Source organism: Bos javanicus, chromosome 21 (genome assembly GCF_032452875.1).
Source record: "Bos javanicus breed banteng chromosome 21, ARS-OSU_banteng_1.0, whole genome shotgun sequence".
Taxonomy (NCBI): domain Eukaryota; kingdom Metazoa; phylum Chordata; class Mammalia; order Artiodactyla; family Bovidae; genus Bos; species Bos javanicus.
The window spans coordinates 23,510,348-23,535,547 of record NC_083888.1 but is presented as its reverse complement, the minus strand read 5'-3'; the positions used below and the strand labels follow the sequence as shown (position 1 = coordinate 23,535,547).

General features: G+C 44.3%; 1 protein-coding gene across 3 annotated transcripts in view; it reads left to right on the top strand.

Annotated features, from left to right (window-relative positions):
• EFL1 (elongation factor like GTPase 1) overlaps window positions 1–21,057 on the top strand; it is a 110,614-nt gene extending 89,557 nt beyond the window's left edge. For all 3 annotated transcript variants that reach the window (XM_061394511.1, XM_061394509.1, XM_061394510.1), the window contains exons 18-20: window positions 642–1,627; window positions 14,078–14,262; window positions 20,733–21,057. In XM_061394511.1, the coding sequence (XP_061250495.1) occupies window positions 642–1,627; window positions 14,078–14,262; window positions 20,733–20,921 (1,360 nt within the window). In that variant the 3' untranslated portion in view covers window positions 20,922–21,057. The remainder of the gene's footprint in view (window positions 1–641; window positions 1,628–14,077; window positions 14,263–20,732) is intronic.
• The last annotated feature ends 4,143 nt before the right edge of the window (window positions 21,058–25,200 follow it).

Sequence of the window (25,200 nt, the reverse complement as noted above, 5' to 3'; positions counted from 1 at the left end):
TAAAATGAAATAAAAATAAAACTTGATTTCCCTAGTTATACTAGCTGCGTTTCAAGGGCTCGGTAATCACAGTACAGGTATGGAACATTCGCATCATTGCAGAAGCTCTTTAGGAGAGAGCCGCTCTGAACAAGCTCCTTGACCTTTTTGGCCTCACCATGAGCCTCATCAAAGCCAAGTACACTGTCAGGATTGGAGAGGATATCCTGATGTTCTGTGAATTTTTTTTTCCTCTCTATTATTAAGTTTTCATCATTGAGCTTTCCTTATCCAGATTCTTCAACTGGAAAATATTATTTTAAAGAATTAATATGTCAATCTTATTAAAACATTTATTCTCCACTCAAAACAGTTTTATCTAAATACATGATTTATTTGTTTTGAGAATGAGTGAACAAAGCAGTGAGATTCTGGTATATGCAAGGAACTCCCTGAAGATTTCTTCCCACTACAGGTAGTCTTTTCAATCTGAAATGAAAGCGGTTTTTGAATTCTGATAGATTGTAAATCACCAATATTTCCTAGTGAAATAATTTTTATATATCTACATTTTTGCAGAATATTCATTATGTAATGTTGCTCCATGGAAGTTCTGATGCCATTTTGATGATAACCTTGTGTTATTCCTCTCAACTTTGTAGGTTTGCAAAGATTGAAATCAGTGTATCTGAACCCATCATTCCATTCAGAGAAACAATCACAAAACCCCCGAAAGTTGACATGGTCAATGAAGAAATCGGCAAACAACAGAAAGTTGCGGTCATCCACCAAACAAAGGAGGATCAGAGCAAAATCCCTGAAGGAATCCAGGTTGACTCCGATGGGCTCATCACCATGACGACTCCCAACAAACTTGCCACACTCAGCGTCCGAGCCCTGCCGCTCCCAGAGGAGGTGACTCAGATTCTAGAAGAAAGCAGTGACCTGATTCGTTCTATGGAGCAGTTAACGTCCTCTCTAAACGAGGGCAAAAATAATCCTCAGATGATCCATCAGAAGACCCAAGAGAAAATCTGGGAATTCAAAGGAAAGCTCGAGCACCACCTCACCGGGAGGAAGTGGAGGAACACGGTGGACCAAATCTGGTCATTTGGCCCAAGAAAATGTGGGCCCAACATACTAGTAAATAAAAGTGAGGATTTTCATAATTCAGTGTGGACAGGCCTCGATGGCAAAGCTTCAAAAGAAGCCAGTCGGTACCGAGACCTGGGCAACAGCATTGTGAGCGGCTTCCAGCTAGCCACCCTCTCTGGCCCCATGTGCGAGGAGCCACTCATGGGTGTGTGTTTTGTCCTGGAAAAATGGGACCTGAGCAAGTTTGAAGAACAGACAGCAAGTAATAAACAGAATCAAGAACCGGGTGATCTGGCGAAGGAGAGACAGGGGGAAGGTGACACCCGCTCAGGTGGAGATGAACAGCAGGAGCTGCAAGACTATGGCTCTGAGCCCTTTGAGAAGAGGGCTTCCCAGAGAGGAGAGTCTCCACTCACTGACTGCTACGGGCCCTTTTCAGGACAGCTCATAGCCACCATGAAGGAAGCCTGTCGCTACGCACTGCAAGTGAAGCCACAGCGACTGATGGCAGCGATGTACACATGCGATATCATGGCCACCAGCGATGTTCTCGGTAAGGCGGGAGAGGGAAAGACAGATGCCCTGAGTAGTAGTGACCTCTTGTAGATTAGAAAACCAAACGCATTTAATATGTTTTCACAGAAGCTACATTGTTATCTGATTTATCAAGGAACTAAGATCTTAGCCACCTCCTGTGGGCCATCCTGCATGCATTAGCACACAGCCCCAAACTCAGGCTCTTAGTCCCTCGAGGTAGGCCACGATGGGGTGAGGCAAGAAGGACCCTGGAGAGAATATTGGAGACTCTGCGAGCCAAAGGAAAGGGTAGCTCGCAATTGAGGGGCCCAAGAGGAGCCAATACCATCCTTGTCACAGCTACTGTGTTCTCAGTTTTATCAAGGTGTGGGGCTCCAGCCACGTAGGATTCCTGCATCTTTTACCAACAGGAAAGCCAATTGGACTAGGAAATGGCAACCCACTCCAGCATTCTTGCCTGGAAAATTCTATGTACAGAGGAGCCTGGTGGGCTATAGTGCCTGGGGTCACAAAAAGTCAGACATAACTGAGTGACTGAGCACATGGCACAAGATCTTAGAAGAGGATTTCCCAGGTGGCTCAGTGATAAAGAATCCTCTTGTCAATGCAGGAGATGCAGGTTTGATCCCTGGCTTGGGAAGATGCTCTAGAGAAGGAAACAGCATCCTACTCCAGTATTCTTAACCTGGAGAATCCCAGGGACAAAGGAGCCTAGCAGGCTACAGTCCATGGATTCACAAAGATACAGACATGCCCAAGCGACTAGACAACAGCAAGATCTTGGAAAGCCAGAGGCCTTAAATGTAAAATAAAAATCTTGGGGGCAAGGAAGTGGAAGTTGAACGACTAAGGATATTTTATTCTGCAAAAGTAGAAAGACTCATTTCTGTAATGAAAGATCTGGTAAATGAGGTTTAAACTGCTCATATACCATTACCATTCAAACCTGTGCAGTAGTTTTGCACAAGGGAATCGCCATATCAGTCTGGGTAAGCGAAGTTGTGACAGCTATCAAAGAGTCAGACAACACTCTTGTGCCCCTAACACAAAGGGCCTCTGTGAATTCTGGGTTTCTCCTGAGGAGACTTGAGGACTTTATCCACTACTAACATTATACCAAATGCTGCTCCTGATTTTTCTCTTTGGGAGAAGAATGTTTAAGATCTCTTCAGGAGATGTTGAGCCTAGGACTCAGTATCTATTTTGACTTTTGAAAGATTTGACTTCACTGAGACATATTTTTTTCACCTCTGAAAAAGGAAGGTAATATAACTCATTGGAAGTTGTGGAGAGTAACATGAGAACACAGATACGGGCCCCAGAACCAGGCCTGGCACCCAGTAATTCTCTTACCCCCTGAGATCATGGAGCTGCTTTGCAGTGAGGAGGGCAGACGGAGGATCCTGCACTGGTTGAGCGAGTGGACCAAACTGCTGGATTTTCTCTAGCTTTGAGGTCCTTTGAGTCAGTATGTGCCTACTCTGCATTCCTTTTAGTTTGATTCTTTTGCTAATTAATTGCTAAAAGCATAAATCTAAGTTGTTGCGGTTTTTCTCCTCCCCCAAAAGAAATTTAGACTTGGATCACAGTAAAGTTCCTGTGAAAGGAATTGAGCACCCATAGCAGCATTTCAAAAACGGTTGAGCTAAACAAAGGCACAGAGATTTGGTTACCCTTGGATGGCTTAAAGTCGGTACGTGCCAGGTGTCAGATCTCAATATGGCCTGGAACATGCAGTGTTTCTCAGCCTACCTTGAGTATGGCATCCTGTTAATATCTCACGGTACCCATCGTTGAGTTCAGCGAACACTGGTCTAGACCATTCCCAGATTTTCTTCACATTTCCATTGTTATTGTTGTTCAGTCGATAAGTCATGTCCAGCTCTTTGCGTCCCCATGGACTGCAGCACACCAGGCTCCTCTGTCCTTCGCTGTCTCCTGGAGTTTGCTTAAACTCCTGAGAATCCCAGGGACGGGGAGCCTGGTGGGCTGCCGTCTGTGGGGAACAGAGTCAGCCACAACTGAAGCGACTTAGCAGCAGCAGAAGCAGCATGTCCATTGAGTCAGTGATGCTGTTTAACCATCTCATCTTCTGCTGCCCTCTTCTTTCGCCTTCAGTCTTTACCAGCATCAGGATCTTTTGCAAGGAGCTGACTCTTGACATCAGGTGGCCGCAGTTTTGGAGCTTCAACATCTGTCCTTCCAGTGAATGTTCAGGGTTAATTTCCTTTGGGATTGACTGGTTTGATCTCCTTTCTGTCCAAGGGACTCTCAAGAGTCTTCTCCAGCACCACAGTTCAGAAGCATCAATTCTTTCGCACTCAGCCTTCTTTCAGATCCAACTCTCGCATCCATACATGACTGCTGGAAAAACCATAGCTTTGACTATATGGACTTTGATTGGCAAAGTGATATCTCTGCTTTTTAATATGCTTTCTAGGTTTGTCATTGCTTTTCTTCCAAGGAGCAAGTGTCTTTTAATTTCATGGCTGCAGTCCTTGTCTGCAGTGGTTTTGGAACCCAAGAAAAGAAAATCTGTCACTATTTCCACTTTCTCTCCTTCTATTTGCCATGAAATGATGGGGCCAGATGCCATGATCTTATTTTGTTTTTTTTTTAATGTTGAGTTTTAAGCCAGCTTAATCGTCTTAATTTAAAAGGTAAAGGTAGAATTAGAACCAGATGGTCTTGATTCCTTCAGATCCTTGAAGAAGACTTCAGAGGCCTCCTCCTCTCTCTCCTACCCTGACAGGTACTCTGAATACTTCTGTGGATGAGTAGCTCACAGCCAGTTCTGAGATTAAACAGTTTCTTTCTCATTTTGAGCAAAAAGTCTTGTTTCCTGCCAGCGTCTCGCCTTTCATCCCACCATTGGTCCCTCTCACATGCATAGCACTTCATATGTTTGAGGGGAGCATTTATTTTCTAGTTTTACATCCAGGGGAAAACTCTCCCTATCCTTCAGCTGGTTTTCAGGATATGATTTTTTTTTTTTTAATCCTTTCATCAATCCAGTTGCTGTCCTTTAGACATACTTTATTTGGTCAGCCTCCCTCTTAAATTAAGCAACCTAAGATACTATCTGACCGGGACCAAACACAGACATGCTGTTACCTCCCACAGGTGGCACAGCGTTCTTTTAATGCAGTCTCAGCAGTTGCATCTTGTCATTAACTTGTGAGGAGTTAGGATCAACTTCATTTCTTTTTTTAATTTTTTGTTGTTGTTGTTCTTCCTATTTTGTTTCCCAAAAAGCTTCATTTAAATTTCAGTAACTGAAGTGATGTAGTCCTGCTGCTTCTGCTGCTGCTGCTGCTGCTGCAAAGTTGCTTCAGTCGTGTCCAACTCTGTGCGATCCCATAGATGGACGCAAACCAGGCTCCCCCGTCCCTGGGATTCTCCAGGCAAGAACGCTGGAGTGGGTTTCCATTTCCTTCTCCAATGCATGAAAGTGAAAAGTGAAAGGGAAGTTGCTCAGTCGTGTCCGACTCTTAGCGACCCCATGGACTACAGCCTACCAGGCTCCGCCGCCCATGGGATTTTCCAGGCAATAGTACTGGAGTGGGGTGCCATTGCTCTTTTCGGTAGTCCCACTAGAACCCTTGTATTTACATATGAGTAAACTGTGAAGAAGGCTGAGCGCCGAAGAATTGATGCTTTTGAACTGTGGTGTTGGAGAAGACTCTTGAGAGTCCCTTGGACTGCAAGGAGATCCAACCAGTCCATTCTGAAGGAGATCAGCCCTGGGATTTCTTGGAAGGAATGATGCTAAAGCTGCAACTCCAGTATTTTGGCCACCTCATGTGAAGAGTTGACTCATTGGAAAAGACTCTGATGCTGGGAGGGATTGGGGGCAGGAGGAGAAGGGGATGACAGAGGATGAGATGGCTGGATGGCATCACTGACTCATGGACGTGAGTCTGAGTGAACTCCGGGAGTTGGTGATGGACAGGGAGGCCTGGCGTGCGTGCTGCAATTCATGGGGTCGCAAAGAGTTGGACACGACTGAACAACTGATCTGATCTGATCTGAAACTGGGTCTATGTAATGTTTTTTTCTTAGATTTTGTGTGTGTGTGTGTAAAATAGTAACAGACATTACAACAATAATGAAGGAAGCTTGGCAGTTTTTAAGGCCAAGAAAATTCTCAATTTCTTAACCATAATCTTAACACATTGATTCGTTTTTCAATTTTTTTTTTTTAAGCGTCCTGGTGAGAAAGGACGGTCACTAGGCATTGAATCAGGGACTTCCCTGGCACTCCAGGAATTAGGACTCCACACTTGCACTGCAGGGGGGCGCAAGTTCAATCCCTGGTCAGGCACCTAAGATCCTGCATGCCCCATGATGCAAAACAAGAGAAGTGGTCAATCAGATGTTTTGATGAAGTGAGGTCCTTTCTGTATATAGCATTCCCCTCATTACCGACTTACGAGCCATGTTAGCAGAAGAAATAAGCTTAGATTGATAACAACTTTGTGTTAGAAAGTCCATGTCTTCATTTAACTCATGCTTGTATAAATATATACAAATCTTTATAATGTTTTCTTAAAATTTTGTAAGAAATTAGCATATGATTTTCTAGTCTGTAGTTGATGGAATCCAGTGCCTTTATCCTTAAAAACTTGTTACTTAGTGTGTAGTTTGGCAGCTACCCTGCTATGTATAAGTTCTGAAAAGGACAGATTTCTTGAAGACCACAGGATACATTTCTGGTCTTGGAGACTTGAACTTGTTTGAGAAGGTTCAAGAAGGTTTAAGAAGTTGCTTGTCAACTTCTCAGCTGTCTTGAACTTCAGCATTTCCTCTATGAGGTTTGTTCTACTTGTTCTGGCTTCTTCTCCAGTCTCCTTGTTGGGGAAAATGGAGTTAACGTAGGTACGGAGAACCAGCCTCTGCTACCCCACTGTCCTCTGTTAACATTACACTAGCCTCTCCACGTTGTCAGTGTGTCTCGGCCTTGTTTTGAAAGTCATGGAAAAGACCCTTTTGTTGCTTATAACTGTAATTTTGGTCAGCTCGCCTTATTCTAGTTTTCACCATCTGGGACATACTGTGTCCCTCTCCCCAAGTCTTAGTTGCTGTCTTCCTCTTCTTCTCCCATCTCCTGTGTGTGTCCTCTTAAAACAGGAGTCAGAGGCACAGCAGGTACCTCCTGTGACCTGACAGCTTTATTTTGGATGGGGAGGATTTTTCCTCCTTTTTTTCTCATTGGGATCATTCATGATTGATATTTTCAGACTCCCATTCCTCCCAAAAAGGAGTTTCATCTTAGGGTTTGTTATCCTGAAAACTGTTGTCGTTTTTTTTCTTTTCCTTTGTGTGTTTGAAATGATCTTTCCTGAAGTCCAGGGTCCACGTAGGTCTGTGCCTGCCTGTCTCTCCACTGCACTTCCAGGGTAACGGGAAAACATGTCTCTTCCCCAGATTGCCATCTCTCCTTGCATTATCCATTCGGAGCAGCATTTGACCTTTCTGAGAAGACAGCTTTTTCAGCACAGCAAATGAAGCCAGGCTCAGCTGTTGGCATTTACCAGAAGTCCCCGGCAGACTGTTGAGTCCCTTTGTGGAGTTGGTGCTCTGTGCCCATGTGTTCGTTTGTGTTAGGAGATCACCACCAGGCCCTTGCACGTGCCCCACAGTCCTTGGAGCATCTCTTGTCATCCTGCTCTTTGATCTTCACCTGGCACTTTCCACTTGGCCAGCAGAGTCAGTTCTGACATTTTCTAGGAAGAGATGCTTATCTTAGCCTCAGGGTTTTTTGCCATCTTCTCCCTTAAAAGCAGAACATGTCTTTGCCTTGCCTTATCCAGGTAAAAATCTCAACTGTGAACATGGAGAAGGGTTAGTACAGTTGACCCTTGAACAGCACGGGGGTTATGGGCACTGACTGACCATGCAGCGGAACATCCGTATGTTACTTTAGAGTTGGCCTTCCTATGTGTGGATTCAGATGCGGGTTGTGTAGTACTGTAGGATGTGCTTGGGCTTCCCAGGTGGCTCAGTGGTAAAGAATCTGCCTGCCAAAGCAGGAGACGTAAGAGACACGGGTTCGATCCCTGGATTGGGAAGATCCTGGAGAAGGAAATGGCACCCACTCCAGTGTTCTTGCCTGGAGAATCCCATGGACAGAGGAGCCTGGCAGGCTACAGCCCATGGGGTCATAAAGAGTTGGACAGAACTGAGCGACTAAACAGCAACAGCGTAGTATGTACTTAGAAAAACCCATGGATAAGTGGATGTATAAGTGGACCCACACAGTTCAGACCTATGTTGTTCAAGGGTCCACTGTACACCATTTGTACCACTGTCCCTGGTTGGCCTTCATAACACATTTCTCAGAGACCGACCGACTGTCCTATCCACTGCCTTAAAAAAAGCTGTGTTTAGATTTGATCTGGAATTTGCTTTTTTTTTTTTTTAATTGGTTTGAAGCCTTCTTAAACTAGAGAATTACCTCCTAAACCTGTTTTCTCTTGTTTGGGGGAATACTTTGGTTGTGATAACCGGTTTTTAGTATCAGAGGTATGTCAGGGTAGTCAGCTCTTGTGTTCTCTTACGTTTTACTTTTTCTTTCTAAATCACCACCTATGACTGGAGAAAGAAATGAGGAGATCTCTATATTCCTGAGACTTTTTGCTTCCTACCTGGATGGTCAGCGATCTTCCAGGAAGACTTCGGCCTGGAGACTGAATCCTCATCTCCCGCACTGCAGGCAGATTCTTTACCCCTGAGCCACCAGGGAAGCCTGCCAGTTGCTTTAACTCTCCAAGAATTAGAAAAAATTGACGAAAGGATGAGTTCGGGCCTTTTTATTTAGTAAGATGAGTTAGTCTCTTAAAACTTTTTTCTACACAGATTGCTGAAATTAGAAATCCTTTTATAAATGTGTAGAATTGCTTATGGTCAAAATGGGAAATATTACAGAAAAAATAATCATCTTATAATTGTTTTGTCTGGGGAAATAATACCAAGAAAATGACTTTCTTTGCTTGCAAAATCTACTTTCCTAGCAGTATAGTTTTATTAGGATTTTTTTAACCCGTGAAAATTTTTTTAATGGGCTTGAATAGACATCAGAATTGGTTTGTGTTTTTAATTGATCATCATGTAACTAGTAAATTGTCTCTCTTCATATTTCTTCTTCCAGCTGTTTACATCTGTCATTCATGCTTTCATTGTTTTCTATCTTTGGGTGAGAACTTCACATATAAAAGATGACTTTTCTGTTAGATACTATTAGTTTTAGTCACATCTACAGTTATTGTAGTTCTGTCTTATTTTAGGGACAGATGCTTATACTGTTACAAATATATGTATTTTAATGTATCAGAAGCCTACTTAGTACTACTGTTTACTTTTATAACCTATTTTTATTTCATAGTTGTAATTCTTTTTATATTTCACCAGCATCTCATAATTCAGTGCAACAAAAATTCATTGAGCTGTATATGCCAATGCTGTGTTAAGCATGGTTCCTGCTTTGAGAGATGAGTTAAGGTGACAAGAGCTTGATTTTGTAAAACAAAAAAAAAATTAGTAAAATATAATTAGTAAAAATTAGTAAAATACAATTGAATTTAGTGAATAAGTACAAATTTTTGGCAAAATTTTATGAGACATTTGGATAGCAAAATTCAAAACCAAGTAAGTCTTTTGAAAGTGACTGAACTTTGAAATAAGCTTTGACGGATGGAGTAATTTTGTGTTTATCAACTAGATGTTAAATTGTCTGCAGCACCAGAAACTTCTGTTGAACTTAAATGCCTTTCTAGTTGGTTTTCTAGGAACTGCTCTGCAGCATTAATGGGCTTCCTGGGTGGTAAAGAATTTGCCTGTCACTGCAGGAGATGCAGGTTCTATCCCTGGTCTGGAAAGACACCCTAGAAACGGAAATGGCAACTCACTCCAGTATTCTTCCCTGGAGAATCCCATGGACAGAGGAGCTTGGTGGGCTTCAGTCCGTGGGGTCATAAAGAGCTGGACACAGCTGAACGGACTAACCACCAACAATAGCAAGTGCAGCCCTATATTTCTAATCCTGGCCACTGGGTGACTGAACCCAACAGTAAAACCTTGCGTTTACCCACATTGTGTCTTGTTAATTTGGGTTCTTAGATAGTGATCCTAATCCTGTCGAAATATGTTTTACCTTTGCCAACTTCATGTCAACTTGGGATTTGATCCCATGCCTTCTGGGTTTTTAAGTAGCTGATTATCATAGTAAGGACAGAGCTGTGAACAGAGCACTGATCCTTCTAAACTCAGGACATCCATCCTGGGTGGGAGTGAGGGTTAACATCCATTTCCTGTAGACTTGTGGCTGAATCCATCTATCTTATAGCCACCAGCCCACACTCCCCATTGTGTCCACAGCACACTTTATCTCATGTTTGGTTAAAGACCATCTGCATCCTGTCAACCGCACTGGCTTGATTTAGCAGTCTAGATGTTCTGTGACAAAAGGAAGAGAAGTTAGTGTAGTAGGAATAAGAAGTGCCCACCGATTTCTGTGTGTGTGTGTGTTTAGTTGAAGTTAAACCACAAGTGTCACCAAGAGTAACAGAAACCATAAGATGAAAGAAAAATCTTCCTTCTTGGAAATCAACCCATCATTTTTCATTTTCTTGTACAATCTTTGTCCACAGTAGTACATTTTGCATAGCTGTTTTTATATTAAGCTAGAGGCTGATAGGTGTTTTGCTTTTTACATTTGTTATTTACTTTATAAACACACTTCCATTTGGCTACTTAGTAGTCATAATTTGCATTTTAACCTCTGCATAATATCCTGTCAATCTGATATGCTGTAGTTTATTTCTCATCATCCCCACATTGGAAATTCACATTGTTTCCTATTTGTTTCCTATTAGTTTCCTATTAGAGAAAACATTGCTATGAACCACTGCCTCCTTTGCTAATTCAGAAGAAAAGAAAAAAAAATGTCAACTTTAATTGCCAAACTTTAGCTCTAAAGATTGTAGAATCTGCAGACCAATCTTACTGCCTAGCCTGGAAGAAGAAAATATGTATTGATACATAAGAATCTATAATGCCACAAAAGAACAGGTGAGGCCCAAATGGTGAAGAGATTATTTTGATCTTAGGATCTCACAGACTGCTTCATGGAGCAAGTTGTTTTTGAATGGGCTTTAAACAATGGAAAGGATTTGACTGTAAAGTTGGGCTGAGTGTGCTCTGAGTTGGAGAAACTGAGCTCAGAGTGGAAAAACCTCAAACGTGTCCTGTGGGCTGTGCACGGTTTATCTTGGCTAAGAGCGTAGGGTCTGTGCACTAGGGTCTGGCCGTTTCAAGAGCTGGGGTGTTGGGTTCCTGCCAGGTCATAAAGGGCCTGGAGTACAGGCTGAGACATTTATAGTGTAGTCATTAAAACCAGAGCCCTGATCACAACCAGTCCAGGCCATTAACCTTTCTGTTGCTGTTGTCCATCCTGGAGGATGCCTCTCCCCTGCTGCCTTGCATACAGTTGGGTGCACAGTGAGTTTCCTTGGAGTGAGTGAACCAACGACTCGGGGTGATGGAGCAGATGCCCAGTCAAGAAGGCATCAGAATATGCCCAGTCAGGGGCCACAGGCTCACGAATCTTCATTGATGCGGCTGCTTTTGTGTCCCAGCCGAGCAGCGGCTGTAGAGGGGGTCCCTGAGTGCTCTCAAGCATTAGACACACCAGTCATGAGCACCTAGTGTATCTGGAAGGTTTTTTTCTTTTTTTGTGTGGCTGTTTCCCTTTGTTCAGTGATCTATCACTGTGTCCCAGTTTTTTTAGTTTTAGCAGAATTAAGATGGAATGGGCCAAATTTACATGATCAATTACATTCAGTTTCAGTTACAATTATTGATCCCATGAAGGAAGGGGAGGGGCTTCTAACCTGCAGTGGGATGGAGTCAGGCGGCTCATCCCCACTGGCCCACCTCTTCATGGTGCGTTTGCCCCAGTTCACTCATTCTTTCTCCCGCCCTACCCCCTTGTTTGGGCTATACTTCCATAAACCACCTTAAAACTCCCCTTAGAATGAGGTGGCAGAGTAAATAAAGATGATTAGTTCACCCGCTGGCTAATTCCAATGAATTTTTTTCCCTCATACGAATTTCAGGCAGATCTTGCACAGCCCAGAGGGGAATCTCTAATAAAGACACTAATTGAAAAAAAAAAAAAAGACACTAATTGTTCTGCTTTTTTCAAGAGCTTTTCACACTGTATCTAAAATATTGCTTTCATTTCTAGATACTGTGTTCTAAAAGCTATGTAAATAAGTTGTATTAATAGTAGTTCAAACAGGAGAGTGGTCAGGATGCAAGAGGAAGGTCATGTCAGAGAAAGCCTGGAGGAGAGAAGGCTGATGCTGTCTTCAAGCGGCTTAAAGGCCCATGGGGTTGTGGGACAGGACCGGAGTGACTTAGCACACCCTCCACCATGGAGATTCCCTGAGGGCCAGTGTCTCAGTAAATGTGGGATCAGAGGTCAAGTGAGAGGCCTGGCTAAGAAATAGTCCCAGGCATCCCAGACATAAAGTTAATCATTTAAACCACACCAATGAGAAATGAAGGGGCTCTCTGAAGGGAAAGTTGGTTTGGAGAAGAGCTTGGAGCCTCAAAGAATACTCTTAGGAAGAAATCATACCCTTAAGAATTAGTAGAACGATGGTCAGAGGGCCAGGGGTCAGAGGAAAGTAGCCCTAAGATTGTTGAGATGTGTCAGAGTGTTGATCAGTAGTTGCAGAAACTGCAGAGAAGTCACAGAGTGAGGATTGAGGAAAAGACACTTAGGTTGATGAAGAGGTGTATGTGTTAGTTGCTCAGTCATGTCCAACTCTCTGCAACCTCACGGACTACAGCCTGCCAGGCTCCTCTCTCCAGTGGATTTCCCAGGAAAGAATACTGGAGTGGGTTGCCATTTCCTTCTCCAGGGGATCTTCCCAACCCAGGGGTCAAACACATGTCTTCCTGTGATGGCAGGGGGTTCTTTACCACTGTGCCACCTGGGGCAATATGAAAATGGCTGAAATTTGAAAAGAAGCAGTTTTAATAGAGCTCAGGGCAGCTGGTTGAGTCCGGGTGCTGAAGACAGAGCACATAGTGAAGAAGCCAGTGTCAGCTCCTTTGGGCACATGGGGAGGGCGGTGCCGGGGCTGGGGGACGGCGTTCCACAGGTTAGAAAAGAGGACAGGTGTCCCTGTCATCACTGTGGGCGTTTTTAATTTGTTTTTCTGCTAAGCCTGGAGATGGGAAGGCCCATCAGAGTTTTTAAGCTTTTGTTTGTCTTTTTAAGCCTGTGACACAATGGGTTTCCTGCTATTGGTTTTCCTTTCTCCTTCCTCATCACCACCACCAGGGGGAAATCTGAGTCAGAGAGAAAAGTTTGCCAGTTCAGACAGTTTTGCTCTACACTCAGTTTCTAGTCTAAAAAGTAAATGGTAAGTCAGGGTGGGCGACCTCCACACCAGCTCCCTGCCCAGTTGTTGAGGAGGACAGAGTCCAGGACTCCATGTGGTAGTCCCAGGAGACTGGTACTCTGCTTCACTGCAGTGTCAATTCTCCAGGATAACGCGTTTGTAGACTACTGTGGCCTTAGAAGCATTTTGTCTGAGTGGCAGCTGAAGGTATCCCCGCACTCCAGCAAGTTCCTCGCCACATGGACTGTAGTACTCAGTCATGTCTGACTCTGTGACCCCGTGGACTGTAGCCCGCCAGGCTTCTCTGTCCATGGGATTCTTGAGGCAAGAATACTGGAGTAGGTTGCCATTTCCTCCTCCAGGGGAGCTTCCTGACCCAGGGATTGAACACAGGTCTCCTGCCATAGCAGGGGGGTTCTTCACCACTGAGCCATTGCAAAGCCCAGAAGCCAAAAATTCTTACCAGATGTTAAAGATTCCAAACACACAGTTCTCGGGAAATAAAACCCATATTCTTGTAACACTGAAATATCAGCTTAAATATGAGCGAGCATTTATATATGGCTTTAATTTTTAGTATAAAAATGTCATTGTGCCAGTTGCTTGCTTACTAGACCCAAATAGCTTGTCATCATTATAATTATCATCATCACATTAATAATGTCTTGTAACTGTGAAAATACTTTGAACATTTATAAAGCCCAGTCACACTAACTCATTGGAATTCATACTCAAAGACAGCCGCTAGTGACAGTGTACCCAGGGTCCTTTTAAAGGTCTCCCTCTTTCCATGCTGTGTGGAGGGGATTGTCTTGGGTAATGCACTTTGGGGTGATTTCACCTTTTGTTACTTGTTTCTAATTTTTCTGTGATTGTCACGCTTATCCTTTTAAATAAATGCTTGGATATTTCCCATGCCTTGGTAAGCCAGAATTACTGGGATCAAAGTTAATCATTAGTAGAGTGTTAAGAGGGTGTAGGAACAGTCGCATCTCGGTGCAGCTCAAGACAGGTAACCGGTCAGTGAATTTAAAAGATGTGCGGCTTTGCAGGTCGGGTCTACGCGGTCCTGTCAAAGAGAGAAGGACGAGTACTGCAGGAGGAGATGAAAGAGGGGACAGACATGTTCATCATCAAGGCTGTGCTGCCCGTGGCTGAGAGCTTCGGCTTTGCCGATGAGATCCGGAAGAGGACCAGTGGCCTGGCTAGCCCACAGCTGGTATTCAGCCACTGGGAGGTAAGAAGCCAAATCCGAGTTCTTCCTTGTCATCTCAGGCTGTGCTTCCCCACAGGGGGCGCCCCCAGGAGCCAACCACTTCCCAGGCGGGTTGGTCTTACCTGGTCCTGCGTGGTCAAAGCTGATGGCATTTTTTCATCCAGACTGGAAGACCTGAGATTATATGTGCTTTGTAATACACACACACACGTACTCATTTTTTTTTTTTTCATTTGATGTAAAATTTAAGAACATTTAATCCTTTTTTCCCCTTCCAAAGATATATTGTAGGTAAGAAAACCACAGGTATTTTGAAAATGGAACTTTAATGTTTCTTCTGGGGAAAAAGCACTTCTAACATTTAAAGGCAAACAGTTATGCTTCTTACAAGAGAGAACTTTGAATGATTCCGTGTTTCACGTTCCTCAGTCCCCATTATGGAGACTCAGGGCTCCTGTGGGCTTCAGGTGTTGTGGCACAAAATGACTCATCAAAACACATACATTTGGAGAACAGACTTATGGTTACCGGAGGGGAAGGGGTAGTCAGGGAGTTTGAGATGGACATGTATGCCCTGCTGTATTTCAAATGGATAGCCAACAAGGACCTACTGTATTTCATCTAAATCTGTTGCTAGTCCAAAACACTCAGTTGTGTCTGCTTCTCCTTAAAAAAAGTTACATTTTTTGTGCTTGATAGAACTAAAGTTAATATTGTTCCAATTTAGGTTACCTTTTTTGGTTGTTGGTACAAGCTACATTTTAACAGTGATTTCCTATGAAATTTTTTTTGCATTTTTGTCTCGAAACTAAATGATGTTTCTATGGCTCTATTGGCTTATGTCTGAGTAGATACCATTGCTGGACTTCATTATGTAGAAAACAGTAGCACAAAATATGTAAGTTATTTGTTAATCCCCATGCTTATGGGTAATAATTTCCCACTTATCTGGACTTCTAGCTTTATGGTTTTGGTTTTTGGCACTCAACTTTTACATAAGAGCACAAACCAGTGAAAAATAGAAGGGATGGATTCATAAAGGCAGCTTCTGAAGAACTATGTCTATGAAGAAGTGTAAGTGTTAGTCAGTCGAGTCTGACTCTTTGCAACCCCATGGACTGAAGTCCACGAGGTTCCTGTCCATGGGATTCTCCAGGCAAGCATACTGGAGCAGGATAAATGTACTACTGACATTCCTAATGAAAAACAGCATTGTCTCACACACGTTCTAGCAACCAGATGTGTGATTATAGGACAGTGCAGCAAAGTGATACTTAGAACAGAAGACTTACTCCACTTCAAAGTAATGACCTTGAGAAATGCAACACTTTCTTCACTTGAGCTACCACTGCTGAAAACAGCCTTCAGAACTTAGAGCTCGTGCTTCTGAATGTCTTAAGAGATGACGAGTACATCTCATTAAGAAGACCTAGATCAACCCTGGTGCAAAAAACTGGGTGACAGGATGTTTGGTCAGAACAGAGTGTAGGTTGAGTGATCAGTGGGATTCTCTGTAGATGCAGATGGAAGACACATATTCAGAGCTCTTGAAATGACATCATCATTGAACGAATTCTGTATTGGAATTCGCTTATTCTATTGTTTGTTTAAAATACTTCATCACCTTATAGTCATTCTTATCCTTGAACATGATTCTATAATGCACATTTTTTTTAAAAAAAAATCTATAAAACTTCTCATCCTTTCCCAACTGGCAAATACATTGTGTATGAAACTGATAAGTCTGCTCTGTGGAAAGAATCCCAAAGCAGAGTGGCTCAGATAAAGCAGAAGGTTCTCTCTTGAGTCCAGGGCTGCCTCTCTCAGCACTGTGCGTCCACTGGTGGTCTGGAGGGGACGTTCCACCTCCTCCCATCACCCCTGCATTCCCGCCAGTAAGATCCAGGAACAGGCAGAGGGCGCACTCCACCCCTTTAAGAGGATGCTGCCCAAGTCACTCCCCTTCATCCCACTGCCCAGAACTCATCCAGCATGTCAAGCAAGGCTCCACCTGACAAGGAGGCTGGCAGTGTGGTCTTACCTGGGTCATACTGAGTCTGACTGTACGCAACACCATGGACTGTTGCCCACCAAGCTCCTCTGTCCATGAGATTCTCCAGGCAAGAATACTGGAGTGGGTTGCCATTTCCTCCTCCAGGGGATCTTCCCCAAACAGGGATCGAACCCACATCTTTTGCGTCTCCTGCCTTGGCAGGTGGTTTCTTTGCCACTAGCACCAGGAGTCAGCACTGACCCATTACTTGTTTTGGTAAATAAAGTATAACCACACCCCTTAATTTGCATATCTTACATGGCTGCTTTCAAGGGGACTCTTGAGACCATGAGGCCCACAGTCTATTTTACCTACTGTCTTGGGCTTTATAGAAAAGGTGTGACTATCTACCCCTCTTCCCAGAACCTCGGTCGTCTGTATGCCCACCCAAAATACCCATTACCAAAGAAAAAGAGGAGAATAGGTATTTAGGAACAGTTAATATAAAACAGCAAATTTTGACCAAATAACGCAGTTTTTGTCGGTACGAAAATCATGATGGTTTCTTCAGTCTTCGTTCTCTCTCAAAATGTGAAAAAAGAGGTGGGGGGTTGAAAGTTAATCTTATATACTTAATAGTAATTTTTAAAAAATACTAGTTTGGGGCTTAGTTATAGCTTGTTATTACAAATCGATCCTTCAATAAACAACTGTAGGGGAAGTGTAGTCAAGAAAAGTTAGTTGCAGTTTTGTACCATCCCTCTGTCATCCCCTTGCCACCTGCCATGGTCCCATTCCCCAAAGCTTCAAATCTTTGAAAGTCTTGAAAATCCATTACACTTAAATGTCACTGATCTGATGTTTTCTGGCTGTCTCAGTCCCCCCACCCCCACCCCCCGCCATAGTTAGGTTCAGAAATAACACAGTTGTCAAGATCTGGCTTCTCACTCCAAGGCACTGTTTTTCATTTGTATTCTACCACACCATATAATTTACAATCAAGAGCTTTTGAGAGAAAGTGCTTCAGAAAAATAGAGAAAATAAAATTACAGGCATTTTCCACGAGGAAACCTTTGAAGTCAGCAGTCTCATAATTTCTCTTTCTATGTTTTACCCTTCTGCAAAAAAAGGAAGAAAAGGAGCTAATAAGGGACACAGAAAGAAATATTACCAGTCAGTGCTGTTCTACGTGTATGTCAGCATAACCTCGAGTCTCACTGTTTAATACTGAGATTCCCCCGGGGGTGCGCTAAAGGCCGTGCAGGGTAAGGAAGAAGTGATTGCAGTAGCACCGAAGACATGTAATTTGGACATGGTATTTCCCACCTGCCAGCTATAATCATAGGGAGAGTTGGGCAAAGTATTGAAATAGAGCTCCCAAAGCTTTTTTTTTTCCTAGTTTTGTTGTTGTTGTTTTTTAATGCTCAGGGCAACAACTAGCACTTGGGTGCCTTCTTCCTGTGAGTTAGAAGATGAAGTGCTCTTTAGATTCTGAAGGTGCAAAAAATATCCTCCCCGAAGGCACATGAATTCTGGGTGATCCTGTTAGAAGAAAGCACCTTTTCTTCAAAACTGATAGCGAGCTCTGCTCTCCTGCCTCGGGGATGCTTTTCTGTGAGCATCACCTGTACTGTCTTTGGGGTCACCTTGTCATCGCCCACAAAGAAAATTCATCATGACCCTAATGCAGTCAGATGGGGCTGAACCAGGCTAGCCTCTTCCTGACAAAGAGTACTCCATCTCCCCTCTGCTGACAGTTTGTTCAACATGTTAAGGCAAGAACCTAGATACAGGAGGGGTGCAGGTGAAGACAGCAGCTGCCCGTGCAGGACAGAGGAAGTGCAGGCAACTGGGCCTGTGTCAGGCGAGTCCCTGGGCAGCAGGAGATGAACACAGACAGAGGCCCCAGAGTCTCGGGAAGCAAACTGAGCAAACTTCAGAAATATGTGCCGACGGAAAACGGACCCTTCTGAAGCTCCTGGGTCCTACATTCTTGAAAAAAGGACTCTCTGGTCTTAAACTGGCCAGTCTGAGTCTGCTGTCTCCCAACCAGCCCCTCACTTACTGCTAGAAAAGATTGAGGGCAGGAAGAGAAGGGAGTGGCAGAGGATGAGATGGATGGCATCACCGACTCAATGGACATGAATTTGAGCAAACTCCAGGAGATAGTGAAGGACAGGGGAGCCTGGTGTGCCACAGTACATGGGGTCGAAAAGAATTGGACACGACTTAGCAACTGAACAACAAAAATGTATTCACTGCTACCACTGAGACCTGCTAAGAACATGTGGCTTCTTTATATTCCACGATGCATTTATCATCCAACTAGTTAGAGGGAGACACTAATGACTGGCTTAGAACTAGTCTTCTACAAGTACAGTGTTTGTGGATGACCACCCAGGTACATGGTCCATTTCCTGACCTTCTTCCCCTTCCGCTCTCTGACAAAGAGAGGGCCTTCTGTGGGGAGAAGGTGGGGACCTCAGCTCCCGCACGGTGCCCTCTAGAGCCTCAGTGGCCTTGTCCAGCAAGCAGCTTGCCTGGTCTGGTCCCATCTAGCTGCTAGAGCCAGTATGGTGGCACCAAACAGTCTCAGGAATCTTTCCAACAGCCACTGATCTCTGGAAGTCCACACCTGCAGCTGCCTTTGTCCTGCGCCCAGGCTGCTACCAGCCTCTTGACACTCCACGCCCTCTCACATGTGGGGGACTTCCAGATCAGCAGCATCACCCCTCGCACTGCTCTGCTGCCTTGTCAGATGAGACCTGGAGTGGGCAGGACCCCAGCAACTTGCTGGTCCTAAAAGAAAGTCAACCTTGAGTATTCATTGGAAGGACTGATGCTAATGCTGAAGCTCCAGCACTCTGGCCACCTGATGTGAAGAGGCCACTCATTGGAAAAGACCCTGATGTGGAGAAAGATTGAAGGCAGGAGGAGAAGGGGGCAGTGGAGGATGAGATGGCTGGATGGCATCATCAACTAAATGGACATAAATTTGAGCAAACTCTGGGAGATAGTGGAGGACAGAGGAGCCTGGCGTGCTGCAGTCCATGGGGTCACATAGAGTTGGACACGACTTAGTGACTGACTGAACAATAACAGCCGCCTGCCAGTCCTTTGCTAATGGCACCCTTGGAGATGTTGCTGATGCTCTGTGGACATATACCTTGAGGACACCTTAGTCCTCATGTCTAGTACTTCAGCCTAAGGGCACTCACTGTTCTGTGCTTTTACACACTTACGAGACTGTGATGTGTGGTCTAGTTCTTTTTCACAACTGCCTACTGTTTTATAACTGCTGTTCCCCACCCCCATCTCCTTTATTTCTTGGGGGATTTTTACAAGAATTCTCTAGAACTTTGTCTTCAGATTAGCTGTTCTCTCTCTCTCTCACTGTTCGTTCTCCTTTTGTTGAGTCTGGCACCTGTCTTTCGTGGTGCTGGATTTCCTCTTGTCCTCAGAGAGTCACACTGGCAGGGTCACTTGCAGTGGGGCTTCTCTCCTCCTCTGCCCTCCTGAGGGCCGCAGCTCAGGTCAGTGCCTTCCCCAGTGTAGATGTGCAGGACCACAGACTCTGCACGGGCCGAGCCTCATCTTCAGAAGGTGATGGCTTTTCTCTCGTGACCTACTAGTCACTTCTAGCCACAGCCCCAGGCAGACAGTTACTCCACCTCTCAAGAAGACGGGGGGGGGTTCTGTCCCCACATGCCTGGGGTATGTGGCTTTGGGCCCGTCTATCCTCAGTGGGCAGTAAGAGTCTGGCCCTCATGACCCTTCCTGTCTTGGCTCCCTATGGGAAGTGGATAGGGCTTGTACCTCCGTTTATCACTGTGGGCTCTCTTCTCTCCCTTCCTAGTCCATAGAAATTTCCTACTGTTGTATTGAAGAGTGATTATTATAAAATAAATTCTTCTTTCATTTCTGTGTCTTAAACCGAAGAGTATTGGGATTTGAGACCACTTGAGACATACTACCTCTTTCTGCCCAGTTGGAAAATAAGAAAAAAAGAACAAGACATATGAAAGTCAGAATCTCACTGTCCTTATTTGTAAAGCCTATTTTGTAGAATGTGGTCAGCATGTTGGCAATACTGACCTCCTCATACTGCACTGAATTTTGGAGCAAAAACTCAGAATAGTCAAGAACAGACCCATGTGTTGATCTGTGCTGAGGACAAAGGCTAAATTAATGAAATAACACCTCTGCCCAGGGGTATCGTACTGTAGGGGAGAGTCTTTCCTATTATATTGTTCAAAAGTAATAGTTTTCTTACTTCCTTAGTGTTCTATAAAAAGGCTCTAAGAGTAAAGACTAATGTGTATATTACAGGTTTCATTGAATCTGCCTCCATTTGTTCATGGTTGTTTATTACCATTTCTAGCAAGCTTACCTCTTCATTGCTTAGCGTTCATTTCTTAAGCTAAGACTGTATGAATTAGCATTGGAAATAAAAGTATAGTTGTCTAATCTAGCACATTTTGTCACCTTCCTTTACAAGATCATCCCCAGCGACCCCTTCTGGGTACCAACCACCGAGGAGGAGTACCTGCACTTTGGGGAAAAGGCTGATTCCGAGAACCAGGCCCGGAAGTACATGAACGCAGTGCGGAAGCGGAAGGGTCTCTATGTGGAAGAGAAGATTGTGGAGCACGCAGAAAAGCAGAGAACCCTCAGCAAGAATAAGTAACCACCCCTGCTGGCTGATCCTTCCCTTTGTAATAAATGAGGAAAGGTCACCCAGGCTTTGATACTGGGAAAATTTCTTTATGCTGCATCATCGCTGTGCATTCACTTTCAATAAAGTTGATCCGTATAATATTTTACATAGAGCATTCCAGAATTTTTTTGTAATTGATTCTGCTACAAAGCAAGATGTTGTTATAAGCATTGCAGTGGCCCCTTCTCCCTTTGTGTGTGCTTCAGTCGTGTCCGACTCTTTGCGACCCTATGGACCATAGCTTACCAGGCTCCTCTGTGCGTGGTATTCTCCAGGCAAGAATCCTGGAGTGGGTTGCCCTCCTTCTCCCTACCCTGTGTGTAACTGCCCCCAGCAGTAAGACTCAGGCTATGATGAGGGCAGTCTGCTGAGTGCTGAGGGCAGGGTGTGCAGACCCTGCTGTGGGGGCTGCATCCTCAACACTGAGCAGCCCACCTCTGCCTGTTGTCAGCGTCACACTTCCAACTACATCCTCCACTTAAACATTTTTATATGTAATCTTTGGTTAACAGCATTTAACATCCTTTGAAGAGACCACAAACTTGCAAGGCGAGCTACCTTTAGATTAGTTAAACCAAGTCACTTTTACAGCTGATTCATCTTAAGGTTTATTTGTCCATCCAAACAATGTTTTGATGTAATGTTCAATTATTGGCCTTTAAACCTTCTGTTTTCACATTCCTTCATATATTGCATCACTCATATTTAAATAAATGTTAATTAATTAACAGACTGGTTCCAAATCAGGAAAGGAGTACGACAAGGCTATATATTGTCACCCTGCTTATTTAACTTATATGCAGAGTACATCATGAGAAATGCTGGGCTGGATGAAGCACAAGCTGGAATCAAGATTGCCAGGAGAAATATCAATCACCTCAGATATGCAGATGACACCACCCTTATGGCAGAAAGTGAAGAAGAGCTAAAGAGCCTCTTGATGGAAGTGAAAGAGGAGAGTGAAAAAGTTGGCTTAAAACTCAACATTCAGAGAACTAAGATCATGGCATCTGGTCCCATCACTTCATGACAAATAGATGGGGAAGCAATGGAAACTGACAAACTTTTTTGGGGGCTCCAAAATCACTACAGATGGTGACTGCAGCCATAAAATTAAAAGACACTTGTTCCTTGGAAGAAAAGTTGTGACCAACCTAGACAGCATATTAAAACCAGAGACATTACTTTGCCAACAAAGGTTCATCTAGTCAAAGCTATGGTTTTTCCAGTAGTCACGTATGGATGTGAGAGTTGGACTATAAAGAAAGCTGAGCACCAAAGAACTGATGCTTTTGAACTGTGGTGTTGGAGAAGACTCTTGAGAGTCCCTTGGACTGCAAGGAGATCCAACCAGTCCATCCTAAAGGAAATCAGTCCTGAATATTCATTGGAAAGGCTGATGCTGAAGCTGAAACTCCAATCCTTTGGCCACCTGATGGAAAGAACTGACTCATTGGAAAAGACCCTGATGCTGGGAAGGATTGAAGGCAGGAGAGGGGACAACAGAGGATGAGATGGTTGGATGTTATTACTGACTCGATGGACATGAGTTTGAGTAAACTCCGGGATTTGGTGATGGACAGGGAGTCCTGGCGTGCTGCAGTCCATGGGGTTGCAAAGAGTCAGACATGACTGAGTGACTGAACTGAACTTTTTCTTTAAAAAAAAAAAAAAGTAAATTTCTGTAATTCTCTTGGCTGTTTCCTCAGCCTTACTGAAGGGTATTATCTTTTATGATGAGATTATTGCCTTTATATAAATGTCTTCCCTAAATCTCCTCAGTTGCCTCATTCAGGGAAATCCCCATATAAGGGACAAATGAATCCAGTCAAAAATAGATTTTATAATTTTTGATGTTTCCCTAATACCTTTTATAGCCACTTAAAAGAAGGATTCTTTTTCAAAATGCATAAAATTATAAGACCAGACTCGAAATGCTTTTAATGGTTTTTTTGTTTGTTTAGGGTTTTTTGTTTTGTTTTGTTTTAATACACCAGGTCACTCTTAACACTAGAGCCCTGGCAAATCTGGTCAAGTCTGATTGACCCTGCCTTTGGGGAGAGTGTAGCTAGATATTTCACTGTCTGTCCAAGCTGAACAGATACTGATAATCTGAATTAATTGAGAATTCCACCACATACTGGTTTATCTAAAAAGTTGGATAACACAGGAAGAGCTAACACATCGATTTATAGCATTTGTGAATAACATCATTCAAACTGCCAGATGTACCATATAAAGTATTCTTAGACTCTCCACTTTATCAGCAAATGCTGCATTTAATAGAAAAGAGGCGCAGCCCCAAGAGAGCTGGAGCGCTCACTGCGCTCTGCGGCCCTGCCAGATGGGCTGGTGTGGGGGGAGGCCGTCAGCTTGATAGATGGCTGCTCCGCCTCCTCCCTGCTTGGGGAGGCAGCAACGAGCAGGGAGGTGACCGCGGGCCACAGGCTGCAGCCAGTCCGTCACGTGCGTCATCTGCCGTGCTGTGTAACACGAAGGGGCTCCAGCCGGGGGTGCCCATCATGTATGACAGCTCAGTGAGGTGTGTGTCTGCTTCGTGTCCCTGGGCCACGCTCAGACCCTCACCTGCACGTATGAAATGCAGTGAAAGTGAACCTAGAAGCTGTGATGCTCAGTCATGCACAACTCTGGTGATACCCCATGGACTGTAGCCCGCCAGGCTCCTCTGTCCATGGCATTTCCCAGGCAAGAATACTGGAGTGGGTGGCCATTTCCTCCACCAGGGGATCTCCCCACCCAGGGATCGAACCTGTGTCTCCTGCATTTGCTGGTGAATTCTTTACCACTGGGCTGCCTGAGAAGCCTGAACCAAGTATTTAACCTGTCCCAAAGTGGGATGGAGGTGTTGCTATTCTTACATTGGGCTTAGTCTCTGGCAGTCATTTATAGACAGGGGGGCAATGAGGGTGCCACAACACCAAGACCCTCACTCCTGGAGGGTCCTTGGCATTGAGGTGCTGAGATCTCAGAGGACAGACGTAGGCACCATCAATCTCTTGGCTTTTCTAAGACAGCCCCAGGGCACAGGTGGGCAAGGGCGGCAAGTCTGGGTGGGTGAGACTTTTCAGTGTGCTCCATTGTGTCTGTCTGACTTTTTGCAACCCCATGGGCTAAAGCCTGCAGGCTCCTCTGTCCATGGGATTTTCCAGGCAGGAACACTGGAGTGGGTTGCCATTTCCTTCTCCAGGGGATCTTCCTGACCCAGGCATCAAGCCCACATCTCCTGGGTTGGCAGGCGGATTCTTTACCACCCAGCACAACTTGGCTTGAGGAGAAATATCTATCTGTTATGACCCCAGGTGTATGGGGGTGTGTGTTGGGGTGCGAGGGGACAGAGGGAGAGAGATCCCCATTGGATCCTCACATGTGCTGTATGATAAGAGGACCTGGAAGACGTCGCATGGCCCAGGTCCCATTTCTCATGCAGCTGCACCTCCTGCTCTGAGTACATCACAAAAGAATTCCAGGGACTGTGGTCTGATTAGTGTCAGGGTCAGAGAACTCATCCACAGAAGCCTCATCTTCACTGTAACAGAGGACAAGAGGAAGGTCTTCATATTTACGATATTTTTATCCTGTGCCTCAAACTTAGGTAAACCTACCAGTGTCCAACGTTCAAAAATCATTACCTATATTGCTCAGATTTATTGCCAGTGAGTTTAGAGAAATAATTGATTTCAGATCTTAGGTTAACCCATGCCGTTAAAACTGGATAAGAAATATTCCTTCCCTCGAAATGGTTGGATGACATCACTGACTCAATGGACATGAGTTTGAGCAAACTCCAGGAGATGATGAAGGACAAGGAAGCCTGGCGTGCGGCAGTCCATGTGGTCGCAAAGAGTCAGACACGACTGAGCAACTGAACCTGTCTTACAACAATTAAGGCCCAGAGCTCTCCAGCTGAACAGACAAATCCAAGAATAAGAAGGTGTGTCCTCATGAAGCAATCCAAGTAATCCTTTTTAAGGCAAAAAGCACTTGAGACTTCTGAAACTAGGGGGAAAAATATAAAAATAATAAAAGCCAAGCATTTAGATCAGATTCTAAAAACAGAGGATTATGAATGTCAACCTAAACACGCAAACTGGACCATGGAAGTTGAGACTTTCCTTTGATCCTCTTCCACAGACAGAGCCTGTGGCACAGACAGCATCTTCTGTCAACTCAGGAATGAGCCGTGGGGAGGCCTGTCTGCCCTGCAGTTCACGAGAGAGTCACATGCCAT